Consider the following 16,353-nt stretch of genomic DNA (forward strand, 5'->3'; position numbering starts at 1 on the left):
ATCATTAACTTTTGTTAACCTAAATGTGATTGGTGGAATTAAGAAGCAGACAGCTTTACCAAAGATAGTGTTTCCCTTAATTCCAAATTAACAAAATCAGCGAGGTATAATCAGCTCAGTTGTATGTGTAGGTTGTTCAGCTTTATTTTTCATATCATATCATAAAAGGATCTTATCTCTTAAATTTGGTTTTTAATTGTTTGGCTTTAAATCGGTAAACTAATAGGCCTAGTCTAGCCTAGGCTAGTACAGACAGTAGGCCTACCAATTAGGCTAGCACTGGGCCTGGTAGTAGGCTAGACCTATAGGGGCCTAGGCCTAGTAGGCCTAGCCTAGGGCCAGGCTAGGCTAGACGGGAACTAGGCCTAGCTAGGTAGAGTAAAGTAGGCGGATAGATAGTACAGTAGTTTGCTAGTAGTATCTCTTTAGTCTAAGTCTATTAAATTTTTAGATGTTTAAAGATGTATTGTCCCTTTGACTAATTCCCCAAATTTTTTTTTTAATATATTTCGAAAAAAAGTGGGTCATGTTGAAGTATCATAATAGTTATTAACTTTCACTAAAAATTAGTTTAAAAAAATATAATTTAACCGAAATACAGACATTTATTGGTTCAAAAAATAACTTTGACTTCCAGTCAAAGTTTTCGATCAAAACATATCTCATAATGCAACGCGCTTGTTTGGCTACTCTGTATGCATAATCATAAAAATAAAACTTCCTCGCGATCTGTGTGAGAACACCTTCTCAACCGTGACGAATTGTAAACAATCCTAATTAGCATCATGCATAATGCATACTTGTGGTTTGAAATCTTTGTTTACTTTCGCTCGTGACGATTTTCCAGACGAAATGTAATCAAATTAATTTACCTAGTGTAGTAAGTGTTTACAATTTTTGAATTAATGGTTTAATTGTTTTAAATTTATATATTAATTAGTATAACTTTTCTTTTCAACACAGGAAGAATATAAAAAGATTAATTAATGGATAATCAACAAGAAAAATCAAGATGGGAATCACCTGATAAATCATTCATTAAAATAATCAAACAAGAAGGAAAAGGACTTTCAAAGCCAAATGATGGAACAAAATGTTTGGTAAACATCATACCATTGGTTGCTAACAGTGTAACAGATGAAGTTATTGGTTATAAATTAAATGAAGATGTTGCTATGTGTATTGGAAATGGTGATGCTGAACTCTCTGAAGTTTTTGAAGCATGCGTTGAGAGTATGACAGAAAATGAGACATCAGAATTGTTAATACCATTAGACATCATAAAGAACAAATGGCCGGATTTTAAGAATGAATCTATCACAGAAACCAGTAACTATGATGGAAGTAATGCAGTATTTCAAGTCCAGTTGAAAAAATTCTCACCAAGGAAACAAATTTGGGAATTGGAACCACACGAGAAAATAAAAAGAGCCACTGAATTGAAAGAGATTGGTAGTGACAATTTTAAACGTGGAAAATTGTCTGTAGCTGAAAAATTCTACACAAAATGTCTAAAAGTTTTGATCACAATGGGAGTTGAAAAGACCATAACAGAGTACGATGAAGATCAAATAAGAGCATACAATTCTGTGAGATGTGCTGCGTTACTCAATCTTGCAGCATGTCAGTTAAAGTGCAACCGCTTTGAGTTTGTCATTGAACATTGTACTAAAGCTTTAGCTGTTGACCACAAAAATGTCAAGGGTCTTTACAGGAGAGGTCAGGCTTATACTGCTATAAATGAATTTGAAAAAGCAAAAGAGGATTTGAATCATGCATTAGAATTAGAGCCTAAAAATAAAGCGATTATAACGCAAATGAAGGCATTAAACTCCAAAATCAAATTGCATTGTGAACAGTATAAAAAAGGCATGAGTAAAATGTTTGGTGGACCAGTAACATAAGTATTTTTGTAAGGGACAGTCTGTTTTAATGGTATTACATTCTTAAGCTCTGTCTACACTATCAAACTTTATGTGATAAAAAAAAATGTATGGAAATGATGATGTCATATAACTACCATTATAAGCATATCACTACCATATTTGGGTAAATTTTTTGTCAAACTAGTTTGAGATCTATTGTGCCAGTACGATAGTTACCTGTACAGTACTTCAATTGGGTATCCTTCAATTTCATATGAATACAGTGCATATTCCAAAATAAAAATTTATCTCTGCGTAAAAACGACTTTGTTTCTGCTACAGTATGTTGTTTCTTTTTTGAAGAAGAACCTTCATATGCCATAAATAATTTGCATGTCTATTTCGTGAAATCAGCTTAGCACATAAAGCTGGGTTCACACTAGGACGTAAGCGCAATGCAAACGACTTGACCAATCCCAAGCGAAAATTTGGATAATACATCGCTTGTGATTGGCTCACGTCACCCTTACGTCGTTGTGTTACGTCCTATGGGAACCAACGGACTATACTATATCATGCGCGAAACAAGTTCAATTCTTCACCGTCGATGATATAATTCAGCCCTCCCTACTCTCCCGGTAAGCGTCTCCAGATATTTTGAGTCTTAACAAAAAGGAATTTCCCAATAGTTTGGATAAACAAACAAATATCTGTATATTTCTCATTTTTACTGCACCAGATAAAGAGGAAAAAAGAAAATATGCTGTTATCGGTCTGTAAAAGATCTGTATAATAAATGAATTTGTCAATTTTGGAGGTATCGAGTTTTCTACTTTTTTTACAGCTCTATTAAAATGTAATGTTAACAGTAAACAGTCGCGTGCTAAAACGCATAGTGATACCGGACCTACAGACAGACCGACAGACAGACCGACCGACATAGTGAACTATAGAGTCGCGTGCACGCGACTAAAAATGTATCAAAGATTGTCAAAGTCAAACATCTACGCTTAAAAAGTGTACATTTTAAATATTTATTTGTTTGTGTAAAACAGTAATAATAAAATGAACATAGCATGAGTGTTTGAAAATAAAACACCACCACCAAGCTATAGAATTTATATATTGTTTACTAATGTTTATTAATTATACTTTTACCACTAATGTGTGTACGAGTTGTGAGTATGCTCTGATTATCAGCAAACAGCAGTAATTTAAGGTACTGCAAACTTCACATTTAAGGGTTCCAACATTCGCAGTACCCCATAACTATAGAAATAAACAAAAAATAACAGAATTAAGTAAACAAAAAATATCAAGTAGAATTTATTTTTCCATAATAATCTTACTGGACGATAAATAAATAATGTGTTATTATTAATATTATATTATTTTGTTTTATAGCTGCCGTTGAATTGACAGGCTAAACCTGTCCACTTTCACAGTTTTCTAAAGTTATGGATTTTGCATAGGTCTAGATACAAATATTTGTTATGTACCTCTTATTAATTTTGTTTTTGTTAATCAAATGCAACTGAAGAATACTAGACAACACGTTAAATACATTAGTTGTACCGGTATCTAAAAGTAAACATACTTGTGTTGCAGTCTGATCCACCGAAACCAAATGGGCACGAACAGCTTGTTGTAATATCTTCCTTATATGTGCAGGTACCGTTGTTTTTGCATTCATCTACACACATTGGGTCTGAAAGGTAAGTACATAGTCCACAAATTATCATGGATAGAAGAAAATATAAGAAATCATTTATTGTATTATGTAATTATATAAAAGAAACGAAGATTTAAAAGATGTAATGTTCCCCAAAAACATGAAAAATGAAGATTATTAAAACTTTTAATTGGTCATTTTGTAGCTCAAATAATCACTTCGTCGTAGAAAAAACGGTAAAAACAATGTTTTCATATATAAAAAGGCAAATTAAACTGTTAAATTCAACGAAAAACCAATTTTCACTTACTTTAAATTTCAGTTTTTTAAGGTAGGCTAAATATTTTTTTTTTTAAATTAGAATTGCATATTTAACAACAAAAATATTAAAAAAATTATTTTAATTTATATATCTTTAAAAGTGTATGTATGAGTTGCTGATTACCTGCGTAGTATACCAAGTCTTCTATATTGTACAGTGCGACAGATTGAGATCGTATTTGAAATCCTATATTGATATCTACCAGGCGAATACCGCCGAGACTTGTGTCTGTCATGTAAGCGATGTTACCGTGAATAGCAATGTTATATGTATTTCGAAATGTGTGTTCACCAAAGTAAATTTTATTGGTACCATTCATATCTGCCTGGAAAAGAGTGCTATCGACCCAGTATATTTTTTGATCTAAAAAAAACCACGCAAACAAACAAAATTAAAATGACCACTATCACGTAACATTTTGTTTACTTTTGATACTAAATACGGTAAACTTGAATACATAGGCCTATATAGATAAACTGTGCTATATTTAATACCATGGAGCAAATTATGAACTACTTTGAATTGACAGACAAATAGACAGACAGGCAACCAAAAGAATATGAAAATTTAAAAAGTGTATTAAAATTATTCAGTAATTGGTGAATAGTAAAACAAATTAAGGATATGCCTACTGTAGACCTATATTGTTTACCTTTAAAATCAATCCCGCCTGATCCCCTATTCAATGTCGTAATTTGATCTCGAGTTTCTAAATCGTCTATTCTGGTTCTTTCTATTCTCTTAGAAATCCCACTTGTGGCCCAGTATAAATATCTGAAAAAAACAATTTAAAAAAACCCATTTTTAAATCTATCGTATAAATATAACTGTATGACCTTTTTTTACGAATTTGAAGGAAACATTCTTCCTGTAGGCCTATTCAAAAATATTGTTATAAATAATACATTATTTTTATAGCTATTTCAAATTTCACCTGGAGTAATTTTGCCTTTGTCTTAATTTTCCAAATTTTCTAGCATTCAAAATTCTAAAAAAATACGTACTGAGTTTCCGAATTGAATGCAATGGTTGTTGGATTGTCCAGGAGAGAAAATATCACTGTTCTCCCAGTACCATCTAAGTTAATACATTCAATAGATTTTAAAACGTTGTCACTCCAGTAAAGTTTACCTCCAATTGGATCAACGTCTATATCAGTAACGTAAGCTATAAAACAACTTTAATGTATGATTGTATTTTTAAACTATAGAAAAGTAAAGATTTTGGTCTCCGACAAAATCAATAAAACATTAGCTAATATAAAACAAAAAAGAACGTTTTATATCATGATTTTTGTGAATTGTGTAAGGTGTACAGTAGGAAGTAAATTATATTCTTTGATCAACTGCAATGGAACTTCAAAAGCTTGTACGGGTAACCGATATGCATATACTCACACGATTCTCTAATAGTAGGGCCTACTGTATCCTGATTCTCCAGTATATATTTGGTAATATAACATTACATGTGTTTCTCATTGTATCAGACAATAAGGTAACCCTTAACCTAACCTCACATGATATAGAAACCACATAATATAAATGAGATGCTAATATTACCAACTATTCCTAAGATACTAGGCAAATGAACAGTAGTAATATGTGGACATACAGCACTGATAATCGGGTAATACACTAATCTATAAAGAAAGCCTTCACTTACATCCATCTCCAGTTGAAACCAAAACTGAATGTTCGTATGTCTCAAAGGAATAGCTCTCGATAGTTAAATTTGCAACATCTGACCAATATATTGTCGATGTATATGGGTTGAAATCAAGCGCAATAGGCTGGCCGAGTTTAGTTGGCAAAACCAATTCTTCAAAAAATAGAGGATCACTAGTTGAATATATTTCGGTGACATAAATGGCTGGAGGAGATTTAACAGATATATACAACTTGTCACCTGTAAAATATAAACAAAATAGTCGATTCGTTTCCTCACGAGTTTAAGCCAATTAATGTGTGCATGCTGATTCTTTACTCCTTATTTTAGACCTTAGGTCTATCCAATATTCCGTGTTTTGGCAGTTTAAATTGTTTTCTTTCGCTGTTTGAATAAATTTGTCAATCACAGTGATAACTAACTGCAGATTACAAGATGACAAATTCAACATAAAAAAAAATACGTACTAAGAATAAATACAACCTGGTTTTGTATTACTAGCAAGAAAACATTAATTAGTATAACTTTTCTTTTCAACACAGGAAGAATATAAAAAGATTAATTAATGGATAATCAACAAGAAAAATCAAGATGGGAATCACCTGATAAATCATTCATTAAAATAATCAAACAAGAAGGAAAAGGACTTTCAAAGCCAAATGATGGAACAAAATGTTTGGTAAACATCATACCATTGGTTGCTAACAGTGTAACAGATGAAGTTATTGGTTATAAATTAAATGAAGATGTTGCTATGTGTATTGGAAATGGTGATGCTGAACTCTCTGAAGTTTTTGAAGCATGCGTTGAGAGTATGACAGAAAATGAGACATCAGAATTGTTAATACCATTAGACATCATAAAGAACAAATGGCCGGATTTTAAGAATGAATCTATCACAGAAACCAGTAACTATGATGGAAGTAATGCAGTATTTCAAGTCCAGTTGAAAAAATTCTCACCAAGGAAACAAATTTGGGAATTGGAACCACACGAGAAAATAAAAAGAGCCACTGAATTGAAAGAGATTGGTAGTGACAATTTTAAACGTGGAAAATTGTCTGTAGCTGAAAAATTCTACACAAAATGTCTAAAAGTTTTGATCACAATGGGAGTTGAAAAGACCATAACAGAGTACGATGAAGATCAAATAAGAGCATACAATTCTGTGAGATGTGCTGCGTTACTCAATCTTGCAGCATGTCAGTTAAAGTGCAACCGCTTTGAGTTTGTCATTGAACATTGTACTAAAGCTTTAGCTGTTGACCACAAAAATGTCAAGGGTCTTTACAGGAGAGGTCAGGCTTATACTGCTATAAATGAATTTGAAAAAGCAAAAGAGGATTTGAATCATGCATTGGAATTAGAGCCTAAAAATAAAGCGGTTATAACGCAAATGAAGGCATTAAACTCCAAAATCAAATTGCATTGTGAACAGTATAAAAAAGGCATGAGTAAAATGTTTGGTGGACCAGTAACATAAGTATTTTTGTAAGGGACAGTCTGTTTTAATGGTATTACATTCCTAAGCTCTGTCTACACTATCAAACTTTATGTGATAAAAAAAAATGTATGGAAATGATGATGTCATATAACTACCATTATAAGCATATCACTACCATATTTGGGTAAATTTTTTGTCAAACTAGTTTGAGATCTATTGTGCCAGTACGATAGTTACCTGTACAGTACTTCAATTGGGTATCCTTCAATTTCATATGAATACAGTGCATATTCCAAAATAAAAATTTATCTCTGCGTAAAAACGACTTTGTTTCTGCTATGTTGTTTCTTTTTTGAAGAAGAACCTTCATATGTCATAAATAATTTGCATGTCTATTTCGTGAAATCAGCTTAGCACATAAAGCTGGGTTCACACTAGGACGTAAGCGCAATGCAAACGACTTGACCAATCCCAAGCGAAAATTTGGATAATACATCGCTTGTGATTGGCTCACGTCACGCTTACGTCGTTGTGTTACGTCCTATGGGAACCAACGGACTATACTATATCATGCGCGAAACAAGTTCAATTCTTCACCGTCGATGATATAATTCAGCCCTCCCTACTCTCCCGGTAAGCGTCTCCAGATATTTTGAGTCTTAACAAAAAGGAATTTCCCAATAGTTTGGATAAACAAACAAATATCTGTATATTTCTAATTTTTACTGCACCAGATAAAGAGGAAAAAAGAAAATATGCTGTTATCGGTCCGTAAAAGATCTGTATAATAAATTAATTTGTCAATTTTGGATGTATCGAGTTTTCTACTTTTTCTACAGCTCTATTAAAATGTAATGTTAACAGTAAAAAAATGTATCAAAGATTGTCAATGTCAAACATCTACGCTTAAAAAGTGTAAATTTTAAATATGTATTTGTTTGTGTAAAACAGTAATAATATAGATAAAGTGAACATAGCATGAGTGTTTGAAAATAAAACACCACCACCAAGCTATACAATTTATATATTGTTTACCACATAAAATACCGGGTAAGGATCAGTCTATTAATTATACTTTTACCACTAATGTGTGTACGAGTTGTGAGTATGCTCTGATTATCAGCAAACAGCATTAATTTAAAGTACTGCAAACTTCACATTTAAGGGTTCCAACATTAATTTTTGTTAAGGGAGTTACCGCCTTCTAGCTTCTCTCTTAGTGGCACTGAACTCCAGGTTGTGAAGCATATTAAACTATTAGGAGTCTTGATCCAAGACGACTTGAGGTGGAATTCACATGTTAACGAAATAATTACAAAGGCTTCCCGTAGGTTATATACACTCTGTATTTTACGTAGGGCCAATGCCCCAGTTGACGATATGAAATGTATTTATTTGAGTTACATTCGCCCTATATTGGAGTACGACTGCCCTGTATGGCATGGTGCCATTACACAACTTCACACCCAACTTATTGAAAGGGTTAAAAAAAGGGCCCTAAAAATTATTCTTGGCCTTAATTACAATTCATATGAATTAGCTTAAGAATTTTTAAATTTACCTTTGCTAAAAGTCAGGCGTGATAATCTTGTACTGACTTTTGGCAATAAGCTGTCGAACTCAGACAAGTTTAGTTATTTGCTCCCCCCTATCCGTAGTATTCCTCGTGTTCTCCGAAGCAATGTCAAGGTCAAATATCAACAATACAAACCGAGAACCGAAAGATTTAAAAATTCACCCATCCCTACAATAATTAATTTGCTAAACAATAGTTCATAAAGCCAAAGAGTCAGAGTGATATTGTTGTACTTTTTATTTCATTTTTTATTACATCCTTTGTATTGTTATGTAAGTATATTGTATAGTAATTTTGCCTTGCGGCTACTTGTAAGTTTTATACCAGAATAAATTAAAAATACATATCTCTCCTCAATGATTGACTATTATTCTTGCAAAATGTTTTGTTTGTTTTGTTTTTGTTTTTTTTTTTGCATGAATTAACATAACTTTTGTCCAGCGTCAGATACATTTTATTCTGCTTTTTTATTCGTAAATTCACAAATTTCAAACGTTCTTATTGTATTGTATATTGTATAATATATATTATATATTGTATATTGTATATTGTAATTAAGCGATATTGTAATTAAGCGATACCATGTACTGTATCTATAGTATTGTAGCTCGTTAAGAACACAAGTAATATGTTTGTTTTTTATATTGTATTTCTTCTACTTTATACGAGGCTCCCGTCCGTTCCAGAATTCCGCAAATGGGTCTGAACATTATTATTTACTGATACAATGTCATAGAATTTAGTAGGATTTTCAGACTATCTATCTGAAATTCCCATTGCTGTATCTTCACATACTATATCTATTTCCGACGTATCATATGAATATTTTGTAATACAGCATCTCATTTATATCAAATGTAAGGTTAGGTTAAGGGTTAGGTTACTACCTTCTTCACGCGTAACAACGACACGTCAGTTTTTAAATTTTTTTTTATAGACTTGATTTTTTTCTCATTTGATAAGTTTAAAAAACTATTTTATGCTATAGAAACTTTCCAGAGTAGAGCATTCGTTAATTCAGTATGCTTAGTGTTTAACGGCTATCAAATGGTGCACCGGTTGTCTGCTTATTGATGTATAGGGCATTGTGTCTATCCTTATAAGAAGTTTTAAAAATGTTAACCTTCAATGACGCAGTTTATCTTGTTTTTTCTAAACAACGATGTCTTGAAAAATTGTATTCTTCTACAAATTGACAGGTTTTAAGCAATTCTCATTCATTATACCATGAGGATGGTTTTCAAAGTCAATACATTAATCATTTATGCCTATTGGATTACTTTCCAGCGATGTTAATATTCGGCCCTAACAAAAATACCCAATTATTTTGTGATTACAAACATTATTCAATACAGTTAAGTGGTCTTTTGGTAAAAATAAGTAATTATTGGATGAATACGTATTACAACACAATAGCACTTATTCAAGATATATATTTATCTGCCTTCAGTTAAGAATGCAATTATTTATGAAATGTCATTTTTCGTGTGTGTTTGTGATCGTATAATTACTCTTTTATAATGGCTGTCTATTTAGGCCTATTTGTGCATTTATTCTACGTAATTTATATCGATTTGATGAATTTTCAATAATAAAACTGTCACTCATAGCATTGCATGCATACATTGAGAGAACACATTCCACAGTCAGTTCATTGCGCTATAGTGTTGTAGAAGTGCACGTTTCCTGTCGATAAATTGGAATTGTTAGTTAACCGTCGAAGTTAAATGGCTTGTTGGAAATTCGTCAGTTTATTTATAATGATTTTCCTGCATATATGTAAAGGTATATGTTACTTTTTAATTTTCGGAAAGTTTCACATTGGGTTGTAAGGCCTATAATGAAGGAGTGAAATTATGGAATGATATTATTTCAGTTGATGTCCGAAGTTTAGAGAAATGTAGGCCTATTCATAAACAAACTAAATAAAACATGATCAATGCTTACAACAATTTATTTGTGTTTAGACTTTGCTTTAGAAATTATTTCGAATACAAGTAACTAGGCCTGTAACTTGATTACTTAGTATAAGAAAACATTATTTTGATTGATGTTTTTCACATTTTTTGTGAAAGGGCTAACTACAGTAAACTATTTTTGTTTGCAATTTTCGTTATATCTTGTATTTTTACCAATGCTGTAAATAAAATGAAATAAAAAAAAAAGATGTGTTATGACTGCCGGGAACAGAACCTGATAACCTAGGAAAGCATTATAATCGTTACTGTGTTAGTATACATAAACAGTATTAGGAAAGACAAGAAAACTTAGCATGCATTAGCTTCAGTGTATGAATATTTTCCATTAGTTGTTTTGAAATGTACTAACTACTGCAATTCTAGGTTTTGTATTCAAGCAATTCTTATTTTATAGGTGGATTTATTTTTGTGGACAACTATGATCCTCCGGGAATTTACATGGCAAACTTAAGTTCCAATGGAAGTACACATTTAAAGTTTACGGTAGCAGTACCGAATGTTTATTTACACGCACCCACGACTCATGACTACAGTGTCAATACCGCAACGATATACTGGGCGGAGGGAATCACAAATACCATTGAAAGGTATTCATTTGTCACTAACCAACATGAAGTCTTTGTGTCTTCAGAATCAGAATGTAAGCAAAATAATATTATGAAATTGTATTTTTTATATACACGAAGTATAATTAAGCACCAGATTGAAACAATTTTTATTTTTAATTTAAAAAAAGGAAAAACTTGTTTACCTGCCCTTAGTAGGCCTTGTTATCCACAAAATCGCCTAAACCGAATTTGAACCCGGATCCTTTTGTATGCTTTCTATGTCCTCTCAACTTGTACGGCCATGTATTTGTCTGGATTTGATTGGATAGCGACTCTGTAACACTCTCGACGTTGATACGCCCTTATCTTTAAGCATTTTAATTTACGAAGGGGATCTCCGAAGAGATATTTATACAAAAGCCACAGAACATTAATTTTAAACCGCCCGGTTACGGTAAACGATAAACTTTGATTGAACAAACGCTTTTAGTCTAGGACTAAATAAATTAGGAGGAGTGGAATGTTAGAGGCAGTCAACATTTCCTAATAAATCCATTCTGATCACTATAAGTTAACACTTCACGTTTTGCTTTATATTGAAAAATGGCAACCAATTTAATATTAAATGTGCTTAAAATCGGCTCTAAATAAGAAGATACACGTGTACTTCAGACAAGGAATCCAATTTGGCCCTGTTGGCACACAGTTTGTTTACCTTGTATTGAAATAGCGGCAATTTTTCAAAATTTCCGTCAATTTTATATAAATGTGCATATAATCAGATCTAAACTAGATGGGCACTTAGAGAGCGCGAACCCTTCGCCTAGGCATACGAAAATGTAATGACGTATACAGTAGCTATGAAACCATCCGTTTAAATCTTATGAAAATCTAGCAATAGGCTTAGGCCTAACTTTGAGTAATCCTTTTAAGAATTATAGAAAGAGAGAAACAAACACACAAGTGACACGCCATCGACCACATAGTAATAGATGTACGATCTTGGTGTCTAACACATGTTCTTTAGACAAGGAATCCAATAGATACATAATCAATAATATGGTTAGGTTAAAAGGTAATTGTAGGCTATTTAGGCTAACTGGCCGTTAATTTTAAATGTCTGCCTAATTTTTCTAAAAAGTCCTTAAAAACTAATTAAGCTAGATGAATGATCTTGGTGTCTAAAGTCATGTTATTTAGCCAAGGAATCTATATATAAACTAGAAAGCCACTCCGAGAGTGCATACCTCCGCCTACTGTAAAATTCTCCTACATAAGATTTCTCCGGTAAAAAAAATATATATATATTTGCGTGTGTCTTAATGCTGTTTGTGATTTAGGCTAATTTCACTACAAGCATGTGTATGCGAATTTGGTGTAATGGTTATGTAACAAGCCTTTCAATTAACAATAGCTTCAGTTGACTAACAATAGAACAGCAACGCGAAAATCAAACAAATGAATTTGAAAAGAAATAGGTTTTTTAAACTACTCGCATCAAAAAACGTGCACATTAAATGAAATTATGTTTTAAAATTACAAATCACAAATTATAACTCTTGCCTCTTGTACAAAAATGAAGCTTTTTGGACAAGTAGTTCTCGAGAAAATGCAATTTCAGTTTACTTGTTACTTAAAGACTGCTCGCCGGCTTTTGAAAAATGATTTCCTATCTTTTAACACTAGCAGGTCTGAAAAGTATACTAAAAAGTGGTCCAGAATTGGGGCCATGGTCCCAAAATTTAATGGAATGGTCCTTGACCACATATCTATCTGTATATTCATTTTAGTAAAGATCTTGTAATTACTTTTTGAGTAATCCTGCTAACAAACAAACACACGCTACCGATTACATATACCTCCTTGGCGGAGGTCAATTATGGTTAGTTCTGACCTGACATAGGCGAGCACAATGGAAAAACTTCGGTGTAAATCTCCGCCTTGGATACCTACCTTATCTATCTTAGATGTTCCGCGAAACGTAGATTTGATAACATTAGTTTTCAGTACTACGATATTGTTCCATATTTCTATCTTAGGAAGATATTATAAATGGTTTTATAACAATATTTTTGATTTCATCAGTATATTTTCAATTCAATTTCAATTGTACGCGGGTCGAAGTAATTTCCGGGTTCACGATAAGTTCACATGTTCACCTCATGCATCCTGGTTTCAACTAAGTTGGCCGTTAGTGGCTATATAGCCATTTTAGTTTTTTGTTTATTTTCGGATTTGACCGCGCGTGTGAAGGTTCGGTAGTTAAAAAATAAAAATTATACTGCAAATTAATAAAGATCAAATTAAATATACGCCATAAAGCATCGGAATATATTGTGGGGAATAGTAGGCCTATTATAAAATTACATAGGGAGATCTGATGATAAAACATTTTGTTTAAAATCGAGTGAAATCCCGATAGCCGAGTTTTATTGAGTAAGCTGGCAGGAATAACTGTGTCTGCCCATGTTGCAAGCCGTCTAAAACGTCTTCTTGCCGCGGAAGTTAGTTTCAAAAGATGGTAAATAATGTAATAATTGTTAGGATGACATCATTTTTAATAAACGCCTCAATAAAACATCACTTTGCATAATAATCGACATCCCCGCCCCCTCCTCCTACAAACCCAACTATCTACTGAACGCCCATCCACAATTATACACACAATATTATATTATATTTATAGTAACAAAATGATACTATTTGTAGTAGAATTCATCGCACTGTTATCTACAATTTACCAAGCATTTAACATTTATTTTAATAAACGCCTTCCCATTAAAACATCACTTTGAAAAATAATCGCTCCCGCCCCCCATCCCCATACCCAACTGTCTAATAAACGCCCATCCACATTTATACACACAATATTGTATTATATATAGTAACACAATGATACTATTTGTAGTCGAATTCATCGCACTGCTATCTACAATTTACCAAGCATTTGTTATTCTTTTTTTACCACTTTTCATATATCTATTAGAGGATTTTATTTGATTATAAATGTTACCATATTAATATTAAAACTAAAAAATTAAACATATCCCTTGAATAAGCACCTCCCTCAAATGAACTCCACCTCCCCACCTCAGCCCTATAAGGGCCCTACCAAACAATACACACTATAGGCCTACTTTAAAATGTTATTAATCATCTAAGACACTGTGAAACAGAGTAGGTTTAGTTTTACGAATGTCAAGAATTTTCAATAATGGTAACCGACAGAAAACGTACAAGGAGAACGTCCTTTTTACCCGAGTCATTATTATTCCGAGAACCATCGTCTACACTTCCTAGAGGAAAGCGAGCTCACTCTCTAGTTCATTAAATCTAATAAATCAATTTAAAAATTCATAAATATTAATGCCATTTATTATAGACTAGCAATTATACCCAAAATTTCATTAATTCAAAATTAGTTTAAAGCCTTCTCAGTACATAACATTCGACGCCAGTATCTCCCTATACTCACCATCAATGAATGTACAAAGAACAATAATTAAAACTGTTACGTCAAAAAGTCGAGCGGTGTTTTGTCAGACATGTGTTTTAATTGTTATATATTGTTCACTCATAAGCCAGAATTGGCTGGTCTTGTATTAATGAAGAGTGATTAAATAAATAATTAAAATAAATATGAAGTTGACTGATTGAACTGTTCGATCTTCTGAAAACTTGTTTGATTTGTTGTTTGTATATATACAGTACATATAAACATCTAGGTGACTTTATTGGTTGAACATTTAAAACGTGATTAAAACTATTTTTTTGTCTAAAATCGTATCCCAGCTGAGAAAATAGTTTGTGATTACAACACTGCGGTTTATTTTAAAGACGTGTATGGTTTAGCTGTTGACGGAGCTGAAAATAAGCTTTATTGGGCAAGTTGTTTAAGAAAACGAATTGAAGTAATAAATCTGAATGGCACTGACAGAAGAATTATATTGGACACAGGATTTGACTGGATAAGTACACTTGAGTTAGACACAACTAACGGGTAAGTCATTTACTCTTTCTTTTACCCTTCGGTTGGGAAAGGTTAATTTGTTACGTTCTGATTATTATCAAATCCAATTGAAATCGTGATTTAGACCTTTAACGCCTAGGCCCGTATCCGGATATTCACCCCCGGGACATTTACCCCCCGGAAAACTACCCCCCGGACAACTACCCCCTTAGGACAACTACCCCTTTAGGACAACAACCCCCTTAGGACAACTACCCTCTGGACAACTACCCCCCGCACAATTACCCCCTAGGAACAATTACCCCCCGGACAATTACCCCCGGACAATTACCCCCCCCCCCCGGGTAATTACCCCGCGGACAACTACCTCTGACACAATACTCCCCGTAGGACAACTACCTCCTGAACCTGAACCTAAAATAAATGTTATTGAACTGAACTGAACTGAACCTGAACAATACTCCGAGGGTAAATAATCATTTAGGACAACTACCTCCGTAGGACAACTAACCCCTGGACAACTACCCCCCGGACAATTACCCCCAGGAACAATTACCCCCTGACAATTACCCCTGGACAATTACCCCCCCCCCCCCCCCACCCTTCAGGTAATTACCCCGCGGACAACTACCTCTGACACAATACTCCCCGTAGGACAACTACCTCCTGGACCTGGACAATACTCTGAGGGCAAATAATCTTTTAGGACAACTATCTCTGTAGGACAACTAACCCCTGGACAACTACCACCCAGACAACTATCCCTTTAGAACAACTACCCCCCGGACGGACAACTACCACCCAGACCATTCAACAACCTGACTCTGCAACAGTGTATAATAGGAATTAATAACTATATTTTAATTCGTTACTTTGACGAATTACTATTCATTATTGTAAACAAAAGTAAAAGATTGAACATAAATATAGTCCTAAGGTAGGGGTAGTTGTCCGGGGGGTAGTTGTCCGGGGGGTAGTTGACCGGGGGTTAATTACCCGGTCGTACCATACGATCCATAGAGGGTTAGTTTGGCCTTTTTCATTGCTGGGACCTCAAACGATGGTACCGCTTCTTTTCTGCCTTCTAATCGGCCAATCAATGCGAGGCGTCGTTGTGCTAGGCAGCAGTACTTTCCTTTCTATTGCCTTCTTTTGTCTATTGAAATCGTACAAAATGCCACTGCATAGCGAAATGGCTAATGCGACAACAACAATGAAACACATAGCAATGGCTGAAAAACCAATTAAATCCAAGAAAACTTAAAAGAAAAAGGTTTATACTGTTGCTGACGGGAAACAACCAGGTATCTAT

The 16,353-nt window shown here is 33.5% G+C and overlaps 3 protein-coding genes across 3 annotated transcripts; 2 read left to right on the forward strand and 1 right to left on the reverse strand.

Moving 5' to 3' along the window:
- Positions 1-32: 32 nt before the first annotated feature.
- On the forward strand, positions 33-2,681 carry LOC144837244 (peptidyl-prolyl cis-trans isomerase FKBP4-like). Its single transcript, XM_078692278.1, has 2 exons — positions 33-127; positions 964-2,681. The coding sequence occupies exon 2, from the start codon at positions 987-989 to the stop codon at positions 1,902-1,904; it is 918 nt and encodes a 305-aa protein (XP_078548404.1). The 5' UTR covers positions 33-127; positions 964-986; the 3' UTR covers positions 1,905-2,681.
- Positions 2,682-3,008: 327 nt separating this feature from the next.
- Positions 3,009-5,527, reverse strand: LOC144838340 (low-density lipoprotein receptor-like). Its single transcript, XM_078693679.1, has 6 exons — positions 5,419-5,527; positions 4,864-5,026; positions 4,512-4,633; positions 3,983-4,222; positions 3,365-3,573; positions 3,009-3,134 (listed from the first exon to the last, which is right to left on the reverse strand). The coding sequence occupies exons 1-5, from the start codon at positions 5,525-5,527 to the stop codon at positions 3,431-3,433; spliced, it is 777 nt and encodes a 258-aa protein (XP_078549805.1). The 3' UTR covers positions 3,009-3,134; positions 3,365-3,430.
- A 545-nt stretch (positions 5,528-6,072) lies between these two features.
- On the forward strand, positions 6,073-7,779 carry LOC144837549 (peptidyl-prolyl cis-trans isomerase FKBP4-like). The gene has a single exon (XM_078692720.1). It carries the CDS (start codon positions 6,090-6,092, stop codon positions 7,005-7,007), a length of 918 nt encoding a protein of 305 aa, XP_078548846.1. The 5' UTR covers positions 6,073-6,089; the 3' UTR covers positions 7,008-7,779.
- Positions 7,780-16,353: the final 8,574 nt, after the last annotated feature.

This window comes from Antedon bifida, chromosome 3, assembly GCF_963402885.1.
Source record: "Antedon bifida chromosome 3, ecAntBifi1.1, whole genome shotgun sequence".
Lineage (NCBI taxonomy): Eukaryota > Metazoa > Echinodermata > Crinoidea > Comatulida > Antedonidae > Antedon > Antedon bifida.

Bases quoted from the DNA above. Each gene is read 5' to 3' on its own strand.
- LOC144837244 (XM_078692278.1), top strand. From the start codon at position 987: ATGGATAATCAACAAGAAAAATCAAGATGGGAATCACCTGATAAATCA.
- LOC144838340 (XM_078693679.1), bottom strand. From the start codon at position 5,527: ATGGATGTAAGTGAAGGCTTTCTTTATAGATTAGTGTATTACCCGATT. The intron at 4,634-4,863 runs GTACGTATTTTT...TGTTTTTTTCAG, and splicing joins GCATTCAATTCGGAAACTCA to ATATTTATACTGGGCCACAA. The intron at 4,223-4,511 runs GTAAACAATATA...GGTTTTTTTTAG, and splicing joins AGGCGGGATTGATTTTAAAG to ATCAAAAAATATACTGGGTC.
- LOC144837549 (XM_078692720.1), top strand. From the start codon at position 6,090: ATGGATAATCAACAAGAAAAATCAAGATGGGAATCACCTGATAAATCA.